Source organism: Aedes albopictus, chromosome 2, assembly GCF_035046485.1.
Source record: "Aedes albopictus strain Foshan chromosome 2, AalbF5, whole genome shotgun sequence".
NCBI classification, from domain to species: Eukaryota; Metazoa; Arthropoda; class Insecta; order Diptera; family Culicidae; genus Aedes; species Aedes albopictus.
The window spans coordinates 306104665-306130323 of record NC_085137.1 but is presented as its reverse complement, the minus strand read 5'-3'; the positions used below and the strand labels follow the sequence as shown (position 1 = coordinate 306130323).

Genomic DNA, 25659 nt, shown 5'->3' with positions numbered 1-25659 from the left:
TTACTTGTATCTATCTACCCACAAATCAACACAACTACACGATGAAGGGAAACTTCATTCTTACTATGCACTCTACGGTTTCGAAACAAGGCTATGATACCAAATTTCAATGAGATGCAGAGCGTAGTTTCTTTAACTTATAGCTGGATCGAGACGCAAAAAAAATCCTATTCCAGGACTCGAACCTTCAATCTTCGAATCGGCAATCTCATGCTCAACCATCCGCACCAATTTGAAACTGATGCAGATGAGACAAAGAAGTGTAATGACGTTTTAATCATGGGTAACTTTGTTTTATATTGTACTGGCAACTCTGTACAATTTTTAGTATCAACGTGGCAAACATTTAATAATTACTCAATGACAACGAATTCCTACACTAAAATGATGTATGAACATAATGATCGTAATACATAGGAGCAAAAGCTCATTAAACTATTCACGTAAAACAATGTAAAAATACATGACTTTTACATGAAAAATCGTAAATGTATTGTATTTTTTCGTGATTTTTTAACGAAAATTGTTGAACAACTTTGAAATACGCAATTTGAACACCATAGTGTCTTCGGCAAAGTTGTAGAGTATTGTTCTAACTATATTTTAACGGTATTTTCGGTACCTTTTCGGTGCAATTTTCTGGATATTGGAGTACATTTTTGTAAAAATGCTCGAAAAAACACAAAATCGATTTGATACACTTCAAAACCTTCATCAATTTGGCTCATTTTTGGACTGAAGCCTTGTTTTTGCATGTGGATTGATAATTTGATGTGACACGGGTAGGTCAAAAAAAGTGAACAGGTCTAATGGGCATGTAGTGTTTCAGACCGTTTTAGGAGAGGAGATGGTCAGAGACTTTTAAATGCGTTGCAGTGTGTTTCAAGAGATTTTAGAAAAGATAAAGTGGTCTTAACTCAAAGATGAACTTCTCGGCGGTTTCAGAGGCGTTTCAAGACGTTTTAATGCATCTCAGGAGGTTTCAGAAGGGCTTCGGGGACTTCACAGGCTCTCAGGTGAGCTCCACGGGGGGTTTCCGAGGCATTACAATGCGTTTCAAAGCGTTTCAGGACGTTTTGGAAGGTTTCATAGGGGCTTTATAGGCTGTCAAGTGAGCTTCATGGGGATTTCAGGAGGTTTAAGAGGCGTTACATCGCGTATCCTTATGTTCCCGAAGGGTTTTAGGGTGCTTCATTGGCTCCCAGCTGCGCTTCACGGAGTATATTTTAAAGTGTTTCAGGTGCTTTAAAAAGAGGTTCTATATATTCGTGACTACTTGCTCATGCTTGTAGATCCGATAACATGAAAGCATGACTCACATTCAAACTAAGTTTTGCATGTAAATCAGATAACACAGCGCAACATTTTTTTTTGTCTCAAGAGCAAACTTATGTGTCTCTGACAGATTTTGGGCCGCTGAATCCGAATCCGGGCTCAGATTAGCTCCAGCACGTCACAATTTTGAGCTATACCCCAATTTATAGGGCAAAATATGCGATTTTGGGCTTTTTTGAATGCCAGCCAGTAAGCATGGAAATATTTTTTTTAAGCAATCAAAAGGTATATTGGTCAATTAACATTTAAATTAACGACTCATGCAAAATATTTCATTTTATCAATTCAAATTTAATAGTTTTAAGCGATTTATGTTGGGAACGATATTTCCCATACTGCCGTGTGCAGCATAGTTGTCCCATGTTACATTTTGTCGATTTTGACTTTTTTTCGCCAAACGGTCTATTTTTACGTATTCTTTTAGAAACTGCCCTCGGTTAGTACACTTTGTTCGGAAAATCTATAAAAACAACATCAAGTCAATTTGTCCCATGTTCATTTTTGTCATCATAAGCTGTCCCATGTTCCAATTTTCAGCATAAGCTGTCCCATGTTCAATTTTCCAGCATAAGCTGTCCCATGTTCAATTTTGCAGTAGTCCCATGTTCTATTTTGCAGCATAAGCTGTCCCATGTTCAATTTTTCAGCATAAGCTGTCCCATGTTTTTTTTCTCAGCTTTTAAAGCTAAATTGGAGTAAGCTATGAGTAACCAGTGGAGGGTGTAATCAGTAACCAGTCCAAAGATGGCGACCAGAATATCCAAGATGGCGGTCTACAATCCAAGATGGCGGCTCAAAATTCAAGATGGCGACTGTTTAATGGAGTTTTAGGCTCTAAACCATGCAATCTATATATATAAAAGTCAATGTATGTATGTTTGTATGTTAAATTGTATGTTAATGTGTATGTAAATTTGTATGTTTGTTTATTTGTTTGTTAAAGAGGTGGTTATAAGGGTATTGGAATTCAAGATGGCTGCTTAGGTTCCAAGATGGCGGTTAAAACGTCAGAGTGCTTGCTATTTAACGGTGAATCTGTTACGGATACTATGCAATATGGGTATCTATCGATCGGGTTTGATGAGTAGAAGTCAAAAATCAATATCCGACCCCATTTTGAAATCCAGGACCATAATCTAAGATAGCGGTCACGGAATGGTGTTTTGAGCAATGTTTCCATGAAATATGGGTATCTATCGATCGGACTTGATAAGTAGAACTCAAAAATGGATATTTGACACCATTTTGAAATCCAATATGGCGGACCATAATCCAAGATGGCGGCCACGGATTGGTGTTTTGAGCTATGATACCATGCAATATGGGTATCTATCGATCGGACTTGATGAGTAGATGTTAAAAATCGATATTTGACGCCATTTTGAAATCCAAGATGGCAGACCATAATCCAATATGGCGGCCATGTAATGGTGGTATGAGCTATGATACCATGCAATATGAGTATCTATCGATCGGACTTGATGAGTAGAACTTAATAATCGATATTTAACGCCATTTTGAAATCCAAGATGGCGGACCATAATCCAAGATGGCGGCCATGTAATGGTGGTATGAGCTATGATACCATGCAATATGGGTATCTATCGATCGGACTTGATGAGTAGAATTCAAAAATCGATATTTGACGCCATTTTGAAACCCAAGATGGCAGACCATAATCCAATATGGCGGCCATGTAATGGTGGTGTGAGCTATGATACCATGCAATATGGGTATCTATCGATCGGACTTGATGAGTAGAACTCAAAAATCGATATTTGACGCCATTTTGAAATCCAAGATGGCGAATTATCATCCAAGACGGCGGCCACGGAATGGTGTTTTGAGCTATGATACCATGCAATATGGGTATTTATCGATCGGACTTGATAAGTAGAACTCAAAAATCGATTTTTGACGGCGTTTTGAAATCCAAGATGGCGGCCACGGAATGGTGTTAAGAGCTATGATACCATGAAATATGGGTATCTATCAATCGGACTCGATGGGTAGAAGTCGAAAATCGATATATGACGCCGTTTTGAAATCCAAGATGGCGGATTACAATTCAATATGGCGGTGGAATGGTGGTACAAGCTATGATACAACAATCGAACCTCCATGAGTCGATGTTCCTTGACTCGATATCGACTCATGGAGGTAAATTTTTCCATACTGATTTTTTTTTTGATTGCTATGATGGTCCCTTCAAACGGCTTCCTAAAGAATATCGTAGGACTTGGAAAGATATACGAAGCCTATTTGAAATTCAAGATGGCGGACCATAATCCAAGATGGCGGCCGTAATTTCAATGCTGACATCCGATAACATTTTGTAATACATGCGATGCTGCTGTATAATAAAGGTTTTCATCGATCGGGTTTGATGCGATGAACATAAATCGATATCCGATGAGGTTTGGAACACTAAGATGGTGAACCGAAATCGGTAACGGTTGCTCAACATCATTTTAAAATCTAAAAAGGAAGAAAACTATCCCAAAGAAGTATGTAGTAGTTTTACCCATGTTATCATGCAATATTAATATTTTTTTGATCAAAATGTTTTGAAATAACAAACCAGTACTGGATCAGCTTACAAATACATATTTTATGTGGAATAGTCGATATTTACTTATGTTTATGGGTTCTTCAGCAATAAAAAAACATTTTTATTGTTTCTTCTACCACTTTTCATCATTCAATTTGATTTTTATTTAAAAACGTTTTGTAACACTTTTACATAATTTAGTTTTGATTTTTAATTTATAAACTTTTTCTAACACTATTACATCAGTAAGTCTTGACTTTTAATTTATAAACTTTTTGGGTGGGTTAGGGGTGTTGAAAAATCGTGAAAATTCCCTTACGTAATAAATGGATAGCCCCTTACAGTAGGTACTTCGTCCAGAAGCGACCAAATGGAAACTACCCCCCTCAATATCGACCTAATCAACTCAAAATTAGTTTCCCGCACGCACCTCTAAGTTGGGTGGATTAAACTTACTTTATGGTACTTTCTTTCTCCGTGTATGCAATGTGATACCAGTGACGTCATACTCGATTGGCTGTAATGGCGTCGGACATCGATTCTCAACATCTACTCGTCGAACCCGTTCCGAAAATATCCATATTTCATAGGTTTCCATTGATGTCCAGAAAGCGGAAGCCTCCATCTTGGATTTCAAAATGGCGTCGGCCATCGATTTTCAACATCTACTCGTTGAGCCGGTTCATGAAATTTCCATATTGCGTAGGTTTCCATTTATTTCCAGAAACTGGAAGCCGTCATCTTGGATTTCAAAATGGCGTCGGACATAGATTTTCAACATCTGCTCGGCGAGCCCGTTCTGGAAATATCCATATTGCGTGGGATTCCATGGATTTGCAGAAACCGGAAGCCGCCATCTTGGATTTCAAAATGGCGTCGGACATCGATTTTCAACATCTGCTTGTCGAACCCGTTCCGGAAATATCCATATTGCGTGAGTTTCCATGGATTTCCAGAAACCGGAAGCCGCCATCTTGGATTTCAAAATGGCGTCGGACATCGATTTTCAACATCTGCTTGTCGTGCCCGTTCCGGAAATATCCATATTACGTGGGATTCCATGGATTTGCAGAAACCGGAAGCCGCCATCTTGGATTTCAAAATGGCGTCGGACATCGATTTTCAACATCTGCTTGTCGAACCCGTTCCGGAAATATCCATATTGCGTGGGTTTCCATGGATTTCCAGAAACCGGAAGCCGCCATCTTGGATTTCAAAATGGCGTCGGACATCGATTTTCAACATCTGCTCGGCGAGCCCGTTCTGAAAATATCCATATTGCGTGGGATTCCATGGATTTGCAGAAACCGGAAGCCGCCATCTTGGATTTCAAAATGGCGTCGGACATCGATTTTCAACATCTGCTTGTCGAACCCGTTCCGGAAATATCCATATTGCGTGGGTTTCCATGGATTTTCAGAAACCGGAAGCCGCCATCTTGGATTTCAAAATGGCGTCGGACATCGATTTACAACATCAACTCGTCGAGCCCGGTTCGATAATACTCACATGGATTTTTAAAAATTATTTTGGCAATTTCATGAAATGGTACGTTTCACCCCTCCCTCCCCAAAGTCCTCCAGAAATCCTAACAATACTACATGAATTCTAAAAATTCGCCGGGAATGCCGAGAATGTTTGTGTGAATCCTGGACATTCTCCGGGAATCCTGATAACATCCAACATGGGACAGCTTATGCTGAAAAATTCGACATGGGACAGCTTATGCTGAAAACTGAAACATGGGACAGCTTATGCTGAAAATCTCGCATGACATGGGACAGCTTATGCCGATAAAATCCCGAAATTTGCTAGATTTATCGGCATTACAGTCCCACCAGAGTTTTTATTTAAAAAGTTAAAGTAAATTTAATTTCTATGAAATTTTTGGTTCATACTTCAATGATAAATACCAATTCTAACGCTCTCCTGATGAATTCACTTTGATTTTTTATTACACTTGTTCGTAGAGAGGGAAACAAGGCTGGAACTTAAAACGCGTTTTTCTCGGTTTGCTGTTTTGTAACATGGGACAACTATGCTGCACACGGCAGCATACAAGTCATCCTCCAAAAGTTGCATGCAAGTTTACTTACTAACATAAAATGCTTAAATCTATCAAATTTGATTTGGTAAAACAAAATATTTTACATGAGTCGGTAATTTAGAGGTTAATTGACCAATTTACTTTTTGATTACTTAAAAAAAAATCCATGCTTAATGGCTGGCATTCAAAAAAGCCCAAAATCGCATATTTTGCCCTATAAATTGGGGTATAGCTCAAAATTGTGACGTGCTGGAGCTAATCTGAGCCCAGATTCGGATTCAGCGGCCTAAAATCTGTCAGAGACACATAAGTTTGCTCTTGAGACAGACCAAAAGCTAATTTTTGTTACGCTGTGTAATTTATGCTCAAGAAAGTTTATAGTAGGTAACCTTAAATAGAGCCAACCCCCTCATCTTTTTTTCTCTGAACACGCCTAAAACTGTTTCACAATCAAATTCCATTTAGGTTACGTTTCCTTAATGGAGGTTCCTTAAAAGATTTTCCTCAAATGGAGATTCCCGTGTAATAGCATTTTGAACTGCAATTAAATGAGCTTGAATACATATTTATATTAAAAAAAAAAGGTAATGGTTGTACCGGGCCCCAGTATGGTTTTAGCATAGTACATACAGTCTTGTTTGTAGTGTTGTCGTATTCTGGTCACGCATGGGCATGGTATATATATTTTTCTGTTATTATAATTCCAATCAGTCTTGAACGATGAAAGCTTAAATCCCTAATCCTAATTTTAGATTTCGAGCAAAAGCCATTTCATCGCCCTTGAGAAAGCGTATCTAAACACGATTAACCAAACAAAAACCAACCCCGGAGACGTAGGCATAGCCAAACACAGCTTTGACCCTTTTTATCAGAACGTGACTTGTCGAAAAAAGTGCTAACACTCGCCTTTTCTCCCCTCCCCGATGCGGTGTTTGTCATTTCAGGCCAAACTTGTGACCCCGTCTAACAACGGCGGTGAAGGCGACGGCGACGGCACAAAGCAGCCAACGGAGCAGTTCCAGCCGGAAAGCTCCAATCCGAACCCCACCACCACGGAGCCACCAACCGAACCGCACCAACAACGGCGGCGGCTGGAAGGGGAAATTAAGCGATTGCAGACGATGATAAGTGACAAACAAACGCTCCAAGACGGCCGTATCGTCGATCTCAATCGGAAGCTGCAGGAAGCCACCAGTCGCTGCCGGCGTCTCAAACACACCCGGAACGAGTCGGAGAAGCGCCTGCTCTACGCACTGGTCGAGAACGAACGGTTGAGAGTAAGTTTTTCGTGGGTTAGGGGGAGGAAGGGCGGGGAATGAGGAGAAAAAGTTTTAGACGTATCTTGCCGCCACCACACGGGCAACTTGAAGACGTGGTATGTGCGTTCAACTAAATTCAATGGTGTTGAAGAAGGAGTTGAAAATTTACCCAACTCAAATGGTTTTGTTGAGGATTGGCTGTAGTTGAAGTTCTGAATTCCAAATGACCTAAATACAGTGGCAGACATTCGTTTAGGTGAGTCCTGTAGTAAATAGGTTGTTTGTTGACAAGCACACATAATCGAGGCATGACATTCAAGTGTGCTATTTCATTTTTAACAGAAAAAAAGAGAGTTCACAATGTTTCCTGGATACTAAGAAAGTTTCCCTACTTTTAGACTGTCTGTTCAATTTCCAACAAGTCTGCTAATTTTAAGCCTTGTTGTCCCTTTATGCTGAAAGTTGATCTGAGCCATCCCGGGTAGAGGTGAAGTACTGGCGATCAAAACGTGATATTGGTTTGATTGATATAAGACAGCGGTTTTCAGATCGTGTACCGCGGTGCACTTGGTGCACCGCTAAGCCATGACAAGTTATTTTTATTCATGGAACAAGTCTGCCAAAACTCTTCTAATAAATATCATATTTTTCCAAGAACTCGTAATGGATGTTCACAAGAACCTACTCTTCAAAGCATCTTCAATGTATCTTCAATAAATGCGCTAAAAATCTCAGAAGAAATCTAACTAATAATACCAGAGAAGGAATCTATCACTGATCTCGAAAACAGGTGAACACACAATTCCTTCCAAATTGGGTTGTTTAGTGAATGAAATATTGCTATTTTCTGTGGCCTAATCGAAAGAGCTCATTTTTCTGAGTATACCATGATTCTATTGGATTTCAATACCTTTGTTTTGATGGTTAAATTAACAAAACAGTTTTAATTTTCGTGGATAGAATGACAGTTCAATCGATAAAGTGACAGTTCGACCCGAACAAAAAAATTTCCCCATACAAACTTTCAATGCATTTTAAAAATAGTTCCCGGACTCCAAAAATTATGAAATTTTGGATTTCGACAAATTTTTGGGCGGAGAATCCGATTATAAAATAAGCCGGATACCCCTCAAGAACCCAATTGACAAGATGGCCTGGAAATAATTTATCAAAAATTTTGTAAATATATGCCAAAGTTCTGGAAATAAAACTGCCAAGTGTCTTGCTAGAATTTTTTTCAGAAATCCAGTAAAAGTCTTGGAAAAACGTCTATCAAAAAAATTCTAGTAGCGATTCCCTAACCTCAAACCTACCTGTCCAACGAACATAAATTCTTGAATTTTGTCATCAAATTAGCTCGTAATTTGTAGCAAATCACGAAAATTGTCGTTTCCGTTCATTTTCAATTTGATTCTGATCCTGAATTCTCCGCAAATTCCAGTTTTAGAGTCGTTGAAGAGGTAAAAAGTAAGGTTACGAGACGCTACTGCTAGAAATAATTCAGTAGTCTTGGAAGGACTTTACCTAGGTTCTTAAAAACAAAACACCACTAATTCGGCTCAAGATTTCATTAAGCATTTATAAAGATCTTGTCTGAAAGTTTCCAGAAACATTCTGAGCAAGAAATATTCCTAGGCGAAAAACTGTGTCACTTCACTATGCTCCAATAAGTGATCAAAAAACGTAAGACAGTGTCATAATTGCTGGGGGAAAACTAATGACGAGTGTATGCTTGGGATTGCTATGAAAAAAACGAAAGCATTTTGGCAAATTTGGAATTGTTTCTTTTTTTTTAACAATAATGAACATGTGCACCGCGGAGCGATTCATCTCCAAAAAGTGCACCGCCAGCCGGAATGTCTGAAAACCCCTGATATAAGAGATAAAAGATCTGGAAATAATATCTGAAAAATGTTCCTGGAACATCTGAACAATATCAAAATGTGATATTTCAAGATCAAACGAATAGCTTGCTGCTATTGGTTAGATCTTACAAGATCTGAATATGATCTGATGATGATGTTCCAGGAGTAAATTTTAGATATTATTTTGAGATCTTTTATCTCTTATATCAATCAAACCAATATCACATTTTGATCTCAATATCATAATATGCTATTATCGAGCTGGATATGAACCCGGGATATGAACCAGAGCCAGTACCCAAACAAGGCCAGATTAGTCAGTCATATCAGAGAGCAAAAATACATCAGCGATAGATAAGTTGAAGACTAACAACATATTTAAGCGGTCGTGTTTAATGTGTGACATCAATAATTCTTTGTTATTGACCAAACATCTTCGACCTCTTCTTATCTCTTCCTCAACAAAAAAAAATAAGAGCAGTTTCTCCTCAAAACCCAAGCATCGACCATAACCACCCTGAAGAGCGATTTCAGCGTCATCGAAAATCTCACCCATCAACAAATTGACCTTTTGCCGGATCGCAACACTCGGAGCCCTCTCTCTAATGCAGCCTGCCACAACACGAGTGCCACTCGTGGGGAGGAGCACGACAACAAAGCATCGACGAACCCCATCAGCAGCGCCATCATCGATAATCACCATTGCAATTATCGGCACCCTTCCGGAAGCGCAGCAATCCCTTCATCGTCGCCATCGTTATCACCGTCGTGCACTCGCCTCACCTCGGCCGTTACGTCCGATGATGACTGTTATCTAGGGTGAGACTGCTTTTTATTTGTAATCTTTGCTCTTGGGCCATTTACATGGTGTGAGAAAATCACAACTTTGAGCCTCAAATCAATATCATTACTCCTGGAGGAATCTCCGGGGAACTCCTGGAGAAATTCCCCAAAGAACTCCTGGAGGAACTCCCCATGAAACTCCTGGAGGATGTCCTGGAGCATTTCCCGAGGAACTCCAAGGAACTCATGGTGGAATCTACGGAAAACTTCTGGAGAAATCCGGGAAACTCCTGGAGACATCCACAGAACGCTCTTGGAGGAATCCCCGAGGAACTCCTGAAAAATCCCCGGGGAACTTCAGAAGGAATTCCCGGGAGCTCCAGGAGAAAACCCCAAAGTACTCCTGAAGGAATTCCCAGGAAAACTCTTGGAGAATTTCCCAGGGAATCCCTTGGAGGAATTCCCAGGGAACGCTTGGAGGAATCCCAAGGGAGTTCCTGAAAGAATTCCCGGGAAACTCCTGGAAGTATTTCCGGGGAACTCTTGAACGAATGCCCGGAGAACTCCTGAAGCAATGGCAATTGATCCCCAGGAAACTTCTGGATGGATCTCCAGGGAACCCCTGGAAGAATTCCTGAAGGAATCCCCGGGAAACGCATTGAAGAATCCTCGGAGAACTCCTGAAGGAATCCCCGGAAATCTCCGGAGAACCCATGGAAGAATCCCCCGGGAACTCCTGAAGGAATCCCCGGGAAACTCCTGGAGGAATTCCCGGGGAACTCCTGGAGGAATTCCCGGGGACTCCTTGAGGATTTTCCGAGGCATCCTGAAAGAATATTCGTGGCACTACATGTTCAATCGAAAATAAGTCACACCCTACTGAATCTCCACAATTCCGCTAGCGGCAGCAACAGAAATCAACTTCTACCTTTTTCCAGCCCTGGTATGCAGCAGCAGCAATCATCAAATGCCGATACCACCACGACCACCACCAGCACACAGGAAAACCCCGATGCATGCATGGTAGCAGCGGTGGTGGCGGAAAAACTCAGGAAGCTAAGGCGTCATTATGGCTTTAAAAATATCGCTGAAAAAGAAAGTGACGACGGTAATGATGCTAACGACTTGTCACACTCCTCCCCAACGTCTTCTTCCCGCTTCTGCTCTTCATCGACTCCGACAACAACGGAACCACTATCGGTGCCACTAAAGACGACAAAGACACTCGACGACAACATCCTGGATGCTGCTGCTGCTGGTGCTGCGGCGCTCCGATGCAAACCACTGCCGCCACCGCAAGGATGCAAGCGTGGTGCAGCTATTCGCGAGAAAGGTGCAAAAAATGGGTCACATTTCAAATCAGCTCCACCGAAGAGTTCTGCTGCACCGCCACCGCCGGAAAAGCTAAAGTCATCGAAATCTATGCCATCATCGATAGAATTCGTATGATCAAAGTAAGTTAATTTGATTGAATTAAATGTCGTCGGTTTGTAATATTCAGGTGATTTCGATTATTTGACATAATGGTTCAATTGATTCTAAAAGAAATTGAATTCAGTGAGTGGAGCCTCCATGAAAGTTTCATAGAACTACTTCTGCCATATAGGGTGACTAAGGGTATTATCGGCAGGTTTGTTCTTTTCGTCATGGGGGGTTTTCGTGGGCCAAATTGCCTGAAATTTGGGTATATAGCTTAACTTGGTTGGGAAGGATTAGAGGCCAACTCTGAGGTCAACAGGTTTCAAAAAACGGCCGAAAATGTGTACGTAAGTTCCCCTAGTCGTTTTCTCGTAAAATTCGCATGTGAAATATTTGTTTTAAAGGATTTTCAATCCGTTTTACCTTTAACGTTTTAATGGTAAATGGTATTGGTAAATTATGAAAAGTGAATGTTTCAACGGTTACTCCAAACTCTTATCATTCATGCCAACAAACAAAATATGTAGAAGATATATCAGTAAACATCCCAGAGTTTGACCTTTTCTTCAGTCTGCCGTTCGATTGCTCTTAAAGCTACGAGTACAATCCGGCACAAAACAGGCTCCAAATCCACTTGAGCTCCATTGGCAATTTCCACACAATTACAAACTGTTAAGACATATTTCTCCTTCATAGCACTCTCATACCTTACCGTTCAATGCTCTTTTTCTTCCGCTCCATCTCTCAACAGACCAGTCAAGCGCACAATTTTGATTGATTCTGATTGTGAGTTATCCCAATCGGAACCAGAGCGGCGACCCGGCACCGACAATGATGGAGGAGACGAAGGCAATCAGAAGAACCATTCCAATGGCACCGATTGCCCAGTACCATATCTTGGACCCAAAAATAGATCGTCGCTATCGGCCAAATGTATTGCCATGGCTGTGTGTCCCGGGTGGGAGAGGTTGAGAAACTATATTATGTTTTGTAGTCTTGTCTTGCTATCATTCTTGTGAAAAGCTTCTCTAGTAAAAGTCAATTTGCACTTTAAGTTTGTAATTATTTCAAAAATATAGTCGGTTCCTATGTAACTTTGACTCCCATTGCAATGCCTTAATCCAGTACCTATAGGAAAGATAACAGAAACAATGGAAAAACTGGAAGGCCCATTTGTTTTCTTCTATAATCAATGGCAGAATAACTTGCTCAAATGATACGGATATCCGAGCGGATTTGGGAATGGTGACCACCTCCAACAGCCAACGAAAGAGGCCGGACTACAATCCCCAATCTACCAAACCATTTCCATTTGCTGTATAGCCTGTTCGACTAGTAAGGGTTCACCAAACAGTAGGGTGGGGCTAATTTCAAAAAATCTCTCCGATATATGATTTCCCAAGTGGTAACCCAAGTAACATTTTAGGTTTTGTTCGGATCTATAAGAGATCTCCATAACCAATTTTATAAAACTTGCAATAAAACTGATTTATACATCAAAACCTCTTGATAACCTCTTTAAGAGCATCTTCCGGCTAAGTGGACCACTCTCGGAGAGGTTTTGCAAACCACATTGAGAGTAGCAATAAACTCGTTTTGAAACCTAGCTGAAAAATGTTCCATTCTCGTTTGTTGTTGTTTTTTTTTTTTCAACAAAAACTATGACAGCTCAAGATGCAGAGAAGCTTCTGCGATGGCACGTAAAGTTCAGGCAATACATCATTCGTAAGTAGAAAGCGATCATTTCAAAGTAATATTTCAGTAGTTATTGTGTTGGTAGGCTTATGCGCATTCGAATTTACCGTGAATATTGGGGGTGCAGAATCGAGTGAAAAGTGTTAGCTCGGGCTCGCCGGTTGGGGAAATAAAGTGCCTATTAGTGTGTGGGTTTTGGGTTCGCGCGAAAACGGCATTCCGGCTGGTGATGCTACGGCGAAGCATCACCAGTGAAAAGTGCCGATTAGTGTGTGGGTTTTGGGTTCGCGCGAAAACGGCATTCCGGCTGGTGATGATACGGCGAAGCATCACCAGTGAAAAGTGTTAGTCGGGCTCGCCGGTTGGGGAAAAAAAAGGCCTGCCGCGTCGTCGTCGTCGCCGATTTGGCTGTGCTCATTTTCGTACGGGAGGTTTAGTGTGATTTTGGAGGCAAAGTGAAAAAGCCGCTTTTTTTATTCGGACCGGCTGCGTCGTCGTCGTCGTCAATTTGAATGTCCACATCGTCGTACCCGTGTGTAGTTGTAGCGGTTCAGTGTGATTTCGGAGAAGAGGCCAGTTAGTGGAAGATGCTGTAGCACATACGCACTGGACACTTCGAAGGATGATTATTGGTGAGCTCTTTCCATTTTATCATAATAATTAATGCTAAAGGATTTATACAATTCTGCTCTGGTTTTTGTGTATTTATCTAACAAATATTGAAAAGTTCGTCACATCATGTGTCGGCGTTAGTACCCAATGCACATCTAGTTGATAATGAATATGTTTCTTTCATTTTTTGCATTTACATAAAAATTTGAATGGTTTGTCATCTTCGGTGACGACATTTGTAATATTTTAGTCAAAATGAATAAATGTTTTGACTCAAGTCAGAGCGTTGATGATTGATCATAAGTTTAATCATGATTGGTGATTATTGATTAAGATTAATCAAAATCATTAATCATTATCACAAAAAAATCTCATTTAATCTTTAATCATTAATCCTAATCACACTGTTTTTGCAATCTAATCATTAATCAGTAATCATAATCATAAGAAAAAATATCAATCAATCATTAATCATTCATCACCAAAAATGATTCATCATATAAAATATATGGTCCAATTTCAATTGGTTCAAATGCTGTTCTAAATAATATAATTTATGATTCTGTTTTCAAAAATCTCCCGGACAGAGTGATTTATCATGATTTTTAATCAATGACTCATTTTTAATCATTAATCATAATCAACAATCACAGATAAAACCAATTTTAATCATTAATCATAATCTTTAATCATCCTAAAAATCAAATTAATCATCATCAATCATCAATGATTAGTCATGATTAGAATTTTTGTTAGTCATGAACGCTCTGAAGTAAAGGTTGCATGAGAGTCCGTCTTGGTTCGTCGTTGCATCGCGTCGTCGTCCTGTGTGCATGCTCATCTTCGTACGAGGCGGTTTAGTGTGTTTTTGGAGGCAAAGGAAGTGCCGCTTTTTTCATTCGGATCGGCCGCGTTGTCGTCGACAATTTGAATGTGCACATCGTCGTACCCGTGTGTTGCTGTAGCAGTTCAGTGTAATTTCGAGGCCAGTTAGTGGAAGATACTGCAGCTCTGGTTTTTGTGTATTTATCTAACAAATATTGAAAAGTTCGTCACGTCCTGTGTCGGCGCTAGTTCCAAATGCACATTTAGTTGATAATAAATAAATTCCTTTCATTTTTTGCATGAGCACAAAAATTTGAATGGTTCGTCATCTTCGGTGTCGACACTTGTAATATTTTAGTCCAAATGAATAAATGTTTTGACTCATATAAAGGTTGCATGAATTTCTGGAAAAAGAGAGGGTCGGTAAAAGATAGACGGCAAACCATGCGGTAAGATCTTTCTGATTTATTTATCACGTGTTATTTTGTTAATACTTGTGAATTGATCACGTTCAGCATTGTCACGCGCGGAAACGCAAACTACAGATGCGTCGGTGTTTAGCATTGTGTTCTCCTTAGTTGCGAATGAATAACTTATGTAGGGTGAGTTTTGAGGCACGAAAGATCGCGTTCGTCGTCCAAGGTTTAGAAGGGTATTTCTTCGCGAGCGCATTATTAATCGCGAATCAAAACATTACACTCGTTTACCACGACAAAATCCTCAACACATCTCCATTTCCCCTGTCCAAACTCCTAGTGATTTCTCGTAGTAACGCAGAGAATTCCTCGGTTATTGGCCTAAGCGAGAATCACGTCATCACTTCCTTCCCTATCCTCAATTGACCTGCATTCGGACGCGGCCGGCGCTGGTATTGCTTATTGAAAAGTATTGGGATTCCAGCATTTACACAATGAAGAGAAAGCTAATCCCAAGCACCATCTGTTGGTTCATTGTGTAAATGCAGTTGTCCTTGCAATAACAGAGGAGCAACCGCGGGCGGTCAATCATGCTCATGCTCATGCTCAATATTGGGGGTGCAGAATCATAAAATTAATGCGCTTCGAAAATAGTGAATATTATCATCTTGGAATGAAATAAATCAATTTTTGAATTTAGTAAAACTATCTCGAATCACAAGAAAACTCAGCAGAGAGAGTTTATTTATGTGAGCATGTTATGAAAATGGTGACAAACTATCAATTTATTGCTTATTTAAGCAAAATTAACTATTTTCCATTCACGTTAGCTAATTATTCAATATGGCGACGACCATAATCAGCGAAAATAAAACGAAAGCAAGTTTACTTTTATGATGACCGCAATAAACCTAGCAGTGTCGTAGTTTCTGCTTTTCCACCAACAGATGTCGTTACTAATCGAACGGATCGCCATCTGTTGAGAGTTTTAACAGTTTTGTTGTGGTAATAATGATTGCCAGAAGGTTTACATATCGGAAAGTTTTGTTTACTCTTAAAATATGTCTTTATTAATATATTTAAGTATACTATAAAACATTTTATCAATGGTTTTCATAAAAGCAGTCATAAAACTGTGAGGGTTCTATACTATTTCCCGGAAAGACATTTCCCGGAAATCATTTCCCGGATACCCCATTTCCCGGAAAACCATTTTCCGGAATGCTCCATTTCCCGGAATGCCTAATTTCCCGGAAAGGCAGATCTAGGAAAACCTGAGACCTCAGAAGATATTTTAGAATTTTTAAACATGATTTTGTTCTGTGTTTCTTATTACGACTAATTTTATCAGTTGATGATCAATTTACAGACAATCGAGCCTTAAACTTTTTTATATTTTTTTTTCAAGATGGTAGAACTTAATAAACGAATGGAACTCAGATTCTCGTTTCAGTTCACTTAACAAAGTAGAGCCAGCATTGTTGAGCCAAATGGATATATTTTGACTGGCTTTTCAATAAAAAAAAAACGTTCTTCCTTTTCGTCAAAGGCTGTTCTAGGTGCATTTATATAGTTGAACTGCTAACTGCATAGGATATTTGCCCTTCTTCAATTTACAGGCTGTTCTTTCTAACGGTGTAACGTTACAGAATTGATTCGCGCCCAATTTATCAATTCCATCTGGTGTTTTCCCTTCTTTAAAAATGGGTTGTTCTTTCGACCTGAATAAACAATACGTTTTAAGAAAAGGAAAAATATCAGATAACGTTAATAGTTTGGCCGCCAATCAAATACGCAACGTTGTAGCTAGAAAGAACAGCCTATTAAATGAAGAAGGCCAAATTTCCTATATAGAAAGCAGCAAGTGCCAATAAAACAACCAACATGTGTTTATTGGCACTTGCTGCATTCTATATAGGAGATTTGTCCTTCTTCATTTAGTATGCTGTTCTTTCTAGTCACAAAGTTGCGTATTTGATTGGCAGCCAAACTGTTAACGTTATCTGATATTTTTCCTTCTTATAAAAATGTGTTGTTTTTTTTTCAAGTTAGCCTGTTACAGAATTGTTTAATTGCCAACAGTCAATTGCACCTTTAGAGATTTTCCCTTCTTCTAGCAATAGGCTGTTCTTTCAAGGCCTGTTTTTCGATCGCTTTCGTTTCAATCTAGCCAAATGACAATTTGACTTAGTACTAATGTGGCCAAATGTATTTTCGGTCTAATAAGCCACACCAAGTCGTTAGGAAAAAAGTTGAAGTTGGCCTCTTGTTATTTACAGTTTTATAGGTTTAGTATCAAAAAGGCAAAGAACATATGAGAGAAACAATAAGAAGGTATAAGAGGGTGAGTGCTACAGATAAATTTAAAACAGTATACTCTTCTTTGAAATAGAAATTCAAGTTTTGACTTCCTCATTTTTAAAATTTGACATTTCGTCTATCATTTTTTTTTTCATTTCAACGTTTAATTTTTTTTGTTTTTTTGTTCACGTCTGATGTATAGGTTTCAGAAGTGTTGTCGAAAGACGAGCAGACTTTTCTGTTTAGAATATTGACTAATCCGCAACCCGCCTATAGAGCTCGCAAATAGTATGGAAACTTTGAACCAATAGCACTAGTTTACAAAATAAAACGAAAGTCGTGAACTTCTGTCAACGATCAACATTTTTAAAGCATAATTTAACGCTGATTTTCGAACCGTGCTTCAAAAATTTTTAAGTAGAACAGTTTTTGAGTTTTAGCTCATTATCGAGTTTTACAACTTTTTCAAATATGGAATTAACTAAAATTCAAATATCTTGCGTTTTGTTGAACCAATTTTAAATCTTTTACCATAAATTTAAAGCTGAATTTCATACCATTCGATCATCTGAATGTAGGTTTTGCGTTAGATTGATGAAATTCAAGATATTGGCGAGTTTTTAGGACGATCTCCTTAAATTTCAGCATAATTTCCAAATATATATCAAGGAATGTATTTTTTTCATTAAGAAAAAAAAAAACAATTACAAACAATACCATATATAGGCGAGTTACAGTAAAAAGTTCAGCTCAATCGGAGCATTGAATACGAAGAATAAGATGTGAGAAGTGAGCGACTTTTCTAAAAAATAGAACAAAAATTGATTTCAAATCGACAGCCTTGTATGGAAAGTCGAAAGAATTTCCGCTCTACTGTAATTTTTTTCTTTCACGTTTTCGAACTCAGGGCATGATTCTACACTAAAAATGAGTTCAAAAATGCTGTAAACTAGTGTAGTATACTGGTTACAAACTATGCGCAAAATGTAACTGCTACCATTTTATCAGATATTGTTTTCTTTCGAATGTTATCTTTTGAAATTATAGCTGCTAAATGAGTCTGGGAATAGCGATAATAGTTTTCCGGGAAATGTTCCAATCCGGAAAATGGGTTTCCGGGAAATGGGTCATTCCGGGAAATGTTTTCCGGAAAATGTCTTTCGGAAAATGATTTTCCGGGAAATGTCATAGAATCAACTGTGAGTTTTAATTATTGCTGTAATAAAACCTTAATAAAAATCAAACAAAACCAATCTGCAATGGAATTGTTACTTGGGAAGTTATCTACTAGTCAAAATAAGTGAGCTGTACAAAAATAAGCGATGATATTTAGGGGTGGCGCAAAGAGTTCAAGTAAAATTTTTGCTAGAGCAAACCTTCAAAAAACATTTCAAATTTAATTTTCAAACATATTTTTTCTAGACTAAATCGGTGATTCTAGTACCCAATTGGACCAAATTTGTGCTCAAAATTGCGATTTTTTTTCTGGTTTCTGAGATATTTGAAAAAATGTTTATTTTCAGTATTTTTTGGGTTGGATACCAAAATATGACTTTTTTTTAAATATCTCGGAAACCAGTGGAGCTATCGCAATTTTGAGCACAAGTTTGGCAAATGGGTTTCTAGAATCACCGATTTAGTTTAGAAAAATTATGATTGAAAATTAAATTTGAAATGTTTTTTGAAAGTTTGTTCTAGCAAAAAATGCACTTACGCCTCCCCTAAATATCATCCGAAATCGCTCTTTTTTGTACAGCTCACTTATTTTGACTAGTAGATCACTTACCACTTGGGAAATCGTATATAGGAGAGACTTTTTGAAATTAATTAAACAGGGTAACCCCAATTCAAGGTGTTTAAGACTCATGTCGAGGAATGAATGATCGAGGAGGTGAAAAAGATGCTGGTTCTTTAACGTAACCTGTGGGGAACCTGGACAGCCCTCACAGTAATTTGTCCTTTACCATGTTAATGCAAGAAGAGCCCAACAAACATTATTGCTGTACAATGGATTAGTAAACATCAGCTTAATTTTGAAAGTATTGGCTGAATATGCTGTTATTCAGTTATCTTTGTTACATGGGAGATCATGGGTAGAGCGTGGTTGAAGATGGTCATCAACAAAGATGGTCTTTTTGTCATGCGGCAGCTCGATTCCATCGTTGACTTTGTTGGACGTTTGTTGGAAGTCCCGTCTTCCATCTGCACCCCGTCGTAGATGGTACGCAGCACCTTCCGTTCGAAAACTCCAAAGACGCGTTGGTCCTCTGCCCGTAGAGTTCATGCTTCGTGCCCATGAAGGACTACCGGCCTAACCAGTGTGTTGTAATTAATTAGTCCAAAGTAAGCTCGATTTCCTGCCACAATGCGTCTCTGAATTTCTCTGCTGGTATCGTTGTCGGTGGTCACCAGTGAGCCCAAGTACACGAATTCTTCAACCGCCTCGATTTCATCATTGTCGATAGAAATTCTGGGTGGCGGGCGCGGTAATTCTTCCCTGGAGCACTTTGCCATCATGTACTTTGTCTTCGACACATTAATGCCTAATCCAATTTCATTTTTAATCAGATATACGTTTCCGCCATCGTCGCAAATTTGCGAGCTATAATATCAATATCATCAGCGAAAGCAAGCAGCTGAACGGACTTCGTGAAAATCGTTTCACTCATGTTTATCCCCGCTCTCCTTATTACCCCTCTAAATCAATGTTAAACAGCAAGCACGAAAGCCCATCTCCTTGCTGTAGAGTAGATGTGACGCTCAAGCGTAACAATAGCGTGCTCGAATACAGAGGGTAGTCAGACGTTTATGTACTTGGGGATATGTAGAGAGGAAGAGGCAATAAAGAGTTCAGTTGATTGTTACACACCAAGCGACGTGGTTGACTTTGATTCGTCCGAAGACACTACACTTGCCGTAGCCCTCTGCGAGATTCGAAGGGACTTGAGAGTGTCCCTGATATTCGAACTACGCCAAACACTCGATCCATCATCACCTTGATCAATCGTATCAGTTTTTCCGGGAACCCGTATTCGTGCACAATCTGCCCTAGCTGGTCTCGATCGATTGGCACCTCCATGAAATCATAGGCGATTTGGACTTTGTCTTCCCGTACACAGTTAGAAACAATCACCGACTTCGGTAATGTTTTACCGAAATCTCAACCGTTAAGTTTGTTTTACAGGAAAAAATCGGTAAAGGTAGCAACTTTTACCGAAGTTCGTTTGAGTTTGACAGATAAACGATAACATTTTACCGAAATTTGTTAGTTTTTTACAGAATTTCGTTAAAAATCCAATACCGAACGCTCAGCGGTTGTGATTTCGGTTAAAATTACCGGACGCGATTAACTGTGTATGTACTGCGACATTTCAACGACAGCGATCAGACCGTTCGTCCCAAGAGAATTCCGAACCTCGATCATCGCAAACCCCCCCAACGTCTCTAACCCTGGAATACGAGCAACAGTTCGGCTAGTCGCAGAACGCTTCGTGTGGCCGTCTCTCCGACGGGATTGCAAGAACTTCGTCGTACACTGCACTGCCCATAATCGCATAAGAGTAACATTCGACAAAAGTAGGCATTGTAGAAAATGGTGTCCAAAGATTCAACTTTTAATAATATGAAAATGAACCTAAATTTTAAAAATTTCTCAAATTCGTAATCAATCGTTTTGCAATAAATTTTTCTATAGGTAGCACATTTTATATGCTAGACGAATTGTTAGAAAAAAATTGGACCTGATTATGATTGATAACACGCTTCAAAGCCAGTCTATTTTTTTTCAGTGTGACTGTTATGCGGTTACATTTTTCAATGAGACAAAACGACTTGGTATTTTTTTCATAAATCCTAGAACAAACTTTAAATTTTTAGTCAGGTAATCGAAAGTACCGTCAAATGGGGTAACTTGCAACACTTTTCGACTTTGAAGCAATATAATTGAAAATCTAAACATTTCAAACATACTGTAAAGTATCGTGTACACTAATTGTGCCGTCAACACCCCTCGGTGCAGCGACGCCGCTTGCGGGGAACACTTTCTAACAGGCCGCACATGAACAGCTTGTCAAGTGTGACAAGATGTGATAGAAGTGTCAAAGCGATCGAGACATGCAAGTCATCGAATGTTGATTTCGTCCTCGTAAGGTCACAATATCAGAAAAATTTGTTAAAAATTTTAAATACTTATAAATTTATTGGCAAGTCTTATATCGAAACTGTGAATTTGTACTTAAAACTAGTGATCTGAACTGAAGAAATTCTAATCGCAGATTCACAAGGATTATCGATACAAATACTTATGAATTATCACCTGAACTTGATTCAAAACTAAAACCTAAGGCATCTTCGATACGATTCCTCTCTAATCTGTAGTGCGATCACTAAAATCGTAAGTTGTTTACATTTGTTATCATATAACCATCACCACCATAATAAAATTGAATTTTGTAGCTTGAAGCTAACACCATCCAAAACCGTGTTTGCTGTCGAGATTTAGTGACTACCCGTCCCAAAACTAATTACCACGAGTAGAATACTATGCAGAACTTCATTTACCAAAATACGTTGCCACCTAAACAGGAGGTGTGAAATACATGCTTGTTGCAAGTTACCCCATATGTGGGGTAACTTGCAATATATGCCATGAAACTAAGTTATCTACCATTTAACTGCACTAACGTTCTAGTTCTTGGTCATATCATAAGTTTTGATGTAATGCATGAAAAATGCTTTGATAAGATGCACAATAACCAATTTAAATATGATTTTTCATTAAACGGTTGGTAGTTATCATAAGCGAGAGTATATCGTTTCACAGCAGGTCTTACGTCCCTCAAATATAAAATATTTATTGATCTCATCACTCAGTACAAGTTATAAAATGTCAACAACGCTTAATTTAATTTGTTGGAAAGGTAAAGTGAGTCATCTTTAGGTAATTTTCGGTATGAAGTGGTGTTTGGCCACTTCAGCTAAAATAACATGATTTAAACACCCATTCAACTATTTACAAAGTTTGAAGCCGTCAATTTTGGCCTTCTATTGGAATAATTTATACCATCTAGGTTCAGAATAGATGTTGGTGATTATTTTAGAACGTTCATAAACTGAATTATTCTTTCATCAAGTTGAAACATGACTGAAGTTTCAAGATATGGAAGTCTTTTACAATGTTTGAAAATCACTTGCAAAAATGGTAAATTTGAGTTGAAATTTGAAAGTGAACACGTCACGTAATTAATAAATGATTCATTTCGATTATTTCTATCCGAAATATCGTGATATGAAAATAAATTATAGAAAGTATTATTAATTTCAGCTGTTGCAAGTTACCCCATAGTAGTTGTCGAATATGAAAATGATTTTTTTACATTACTTAGTCGATAAGTTTATCAAACTTTAATCGTTGAACTAAGCTTACTATTAGGCACCCTAACTGCAAGCAAGGTCATCAGACTTATCACACTTACCATAGGAGAGAGGTAAAGCACGATTTTCATACTTGTTTTTATGGCATAAAATGAGCAAACCATTTTAACAGAGTAACTGAACAATAAACAAAGAAACAAAACTGATTTTTTGACTAAAATGATCTTTGGTACGCATAATTTTGATAACCGAAGTGGTGAAGCATACTAGCTTTCATTATTATGGGAAAATAGTTCACATTTAACGTATGTCATCGTGTTGCAAGTTACACCGCTGTTGCAAGTAACCCCGTTTGACGGTACTTGTGATTTGATGATGATCCCCGATATTAACTCAAAACCTGCAAAAAATGCGAATGTTACAATTATGCAGTTATGGGCAGTGCATCCCGTGTCAAAAAGCAAAAGTACACATAGGTACAACAAATCACCAATACTGCAGATCACCATCCCGAGCGAGAGATTCGCTCACGGACCCCTTCCGCCAGCTGATGGGTTCGTTTGTGTGTGGAGTTCTTCACCGAAGTTCCCACGAAACCACTAACACCAGAGTTGGTTATGGACCTCAAGACGACCATGGCCAAACTTCGGCCGACACCCATGAGCAACCATTCCAAACACCAACCCTACATCCAGAAAGATTTGGCTGCTTGCTCGCACGTTTTCGTCAGAGTTGGCGCAATCAAACCGCCACTAACATCACCGTACGATGGCCCCTACAGAGTGCTACGACGAAAAAAGAAGGTGTTTGTCATCGACATCAAGAGCAGAAAGCAGGCTATCTCTGTTGATCGCCTCAAGGCAGCACACATCCAAACAACCGAACTACCAAGTCAGTCGACTGATGCCACAAGGGATAATGCGTCTCCATCGAATAGCCGGGACGTAGCTGAGCCACCGCCATACAAGACCAAATCAGGACGTCATGTGAGGACACCCCGTAGAGTTTGGTAAAGGGGGAAGTACTGTGGTGGATTACATCTTACATACAGCAAACACTCAACACATACACACAACATCCATTCATCAATAATGTACACACAGTAGCTACAGAAACGATCGATCATATGTAAATATAATTAGTAATAAATTGACTCTTGAACCGACAACACGCAACTCTTCAATCTCGAAGCTATTGGTCTACCCCAAATTTCTAACCATCAATAGTTACAGCAGGTATGAACAAAATATGAAGAAATGTTCAAGATACATAAAAGTTCGACAGTAATTGAAATTATGATCCCGCACTTTGCCCTGGTCTGCAATAGATGTATTAACAGGCAATAGGGTTGTTTAGTGAATTAAATATTGCTATTTTCTTTAGCCTAATCGAAAGAGCTCATTTTTCTGATTATAGGGTGATTTTATTGTGTTCCGATTTCTTTTGTTTTGATGGTTAAATAAACAAAACAGTTTTAATTTCCGTGGATATAATGACAGTTCAATCGATAAAGTGACAGTTCGCCCCGAACCAAAAAATTTTCCCCATACACATTTAAATGCATTTTAAAAATAAATCCCGGGCACCAAAAATGATGAAATTTTGAATTTCGACTTATTTCTGGACTGAGATTCCGATTATGCAGTAATTTGGATACCCCAAAAGAACCCAATTTAAAATTTTAGATTTTAGATTAAGACACAAGATATCTTACACACAAAATGTTTCGTTTCATTTCACAAAACTCTGTCTTTTTCCCAATACTTTTCTATTCGATCAGCCAGACCTCTTGTAGTACAAAATCCAATGATAAACGTGATTTCAGCAAGACCAATAAATGATTGCGCCAGTCCGGATTCCCAGCTGAACCAAAAACAACATCACCAGCAACCAGCCAGCACCACCGGCACCGTCAGAATACGAACGGCTAATGACATCAGTAGCTGATGGCAGCGAACCTTCTTCTTCACCGAGAAAAGGCAAAAAGGACAGCAGCAACAACGCTGGCAACGGAACCGGCAGCGTGGAAGAAAAATACCCAAGGGATTATGGTGATAAATTTGAGCGGCGTGAAAGTTGCCTGCTCCAGTTGCCTTCGTCGCTGCCGGAGAAAGAGCTTTGCCAAAATCGTCCGATAATAGGTCAGATTAGACAGGGTCGCAGCGCAGTGCCGGTGAGAACGACGACGACGAAGCAACCATGCCAGGAAATGGAAACGGAGGAAGTGAAGGTTTCTGAAGAGAGGAGAGGAACGGAAAGTCAACGTGGCTGTCGCTAACGAGTCGGCTTCCGGCCCACGGCAAACGGAGGAGTTTTCTATTGACTTTGGTAAGTGATGTAAATTTATTTCAATCGGGAAAAGCTGCACCACTACTGTCGTCGCTAATGCCTTCCATGTGCCCCAGCTGGTGGAGGTTGGTGGAAGAACAGAGAAAATGCAGAGATAGTGCGTCACTTTGCGATACGGGAGGAGGTGGCAACACTGATTCCCGCATCTAATTAGCTTATTTCTGGCAGGCAGCTGGTACTAGAATGCACAGTGGTACTGTGATAGCTAATGTCTGTATAAACTGGTCAAATATCAACACAGATCCCTACGATGAATTTTACGATAATTTCACTAAATGAAAATATGTACCACCATAGATTCAACTTATCATCGTGTTGAAAGAATATTGTTGAGAGAAGTTTTACTTTGATAATGATTTTTTGAAGTTCACAAATACCTACTAGAAAAACGAAAAGAAATTTTGACCAGTGACATCTTTCAGGATACCAATCAGAACACTTGAGATACACTTGAGAATCAGAGAGCATATTTGAAAAAGTTTAAAGGCGTAATGCGATGTCACCATGCCATGCCCATAGAAAAGGGAATTTTGCTGCCTCTTCTTCTTCTTCTTCTTCTTCTTCTTCTTCTTCTTCTTCTTCTTCTTCTTCCTTTTCTTCTTCTTTTTCTTCTTCTTTTTCTTCTTGATGTTCTATAAGCACTTCCACAGTTCTTAACTGAGAGCTTCCTTTGACAATGACCATGTGGCAAGCACGAAGATACTTCATGCTCAAGGTAATCAACGTAATTCCGATTACGAAAGGTTCCAGGAATGTCACTTATTCTCTATTAAATATCGCTAATTCAAGATTCGTATTGATCTTTCCCAAAACAAACAGAACCACTGTG

At 39.1% G+C, this 25659-nt stretch overlaps 2 protein-coding genes across 3 annotated transcripts in view; one reads left to right on the top strand and one right to left on the bottom strand.

Moving 5' to 3' along the window:
* Positions 1 to 12516, top strand: part of LOC109424246 (uncharacterized) — a 114828-nt gene extending 102312 nt beyond the window's left edge. The window contains exons 4-7 of the mRNA XM_062848313.1: positions 6878 to 7210; positions 9539 to 9876; positions 10779 to 11294; positions 12011 to 12516. Coding sequence (XP_062704297.1) covers positions 6878 to 7210; positions 9539 to 9876; positions 10779 to 11289 — 1182 coding nt within the window. The 3' untranslated portion in view covers positions 11290 to 11294; positions 12011 to 12516. The remainder of the gene's footprint in view (positions 1 to 6877; positions 7211 to 9538; positions 9877 to 10778; positions 11295 to 12010) is intronic.
* Positions 1 to 25659, bottom strand: part of LOC109428702 (glucose transporter type 1) — a 916963-nt gene that overhangs the window by 631812 nt on the left and 259492 nt on the right. The gene's annotated exons all lie outside the window — the stretch shown is intronic.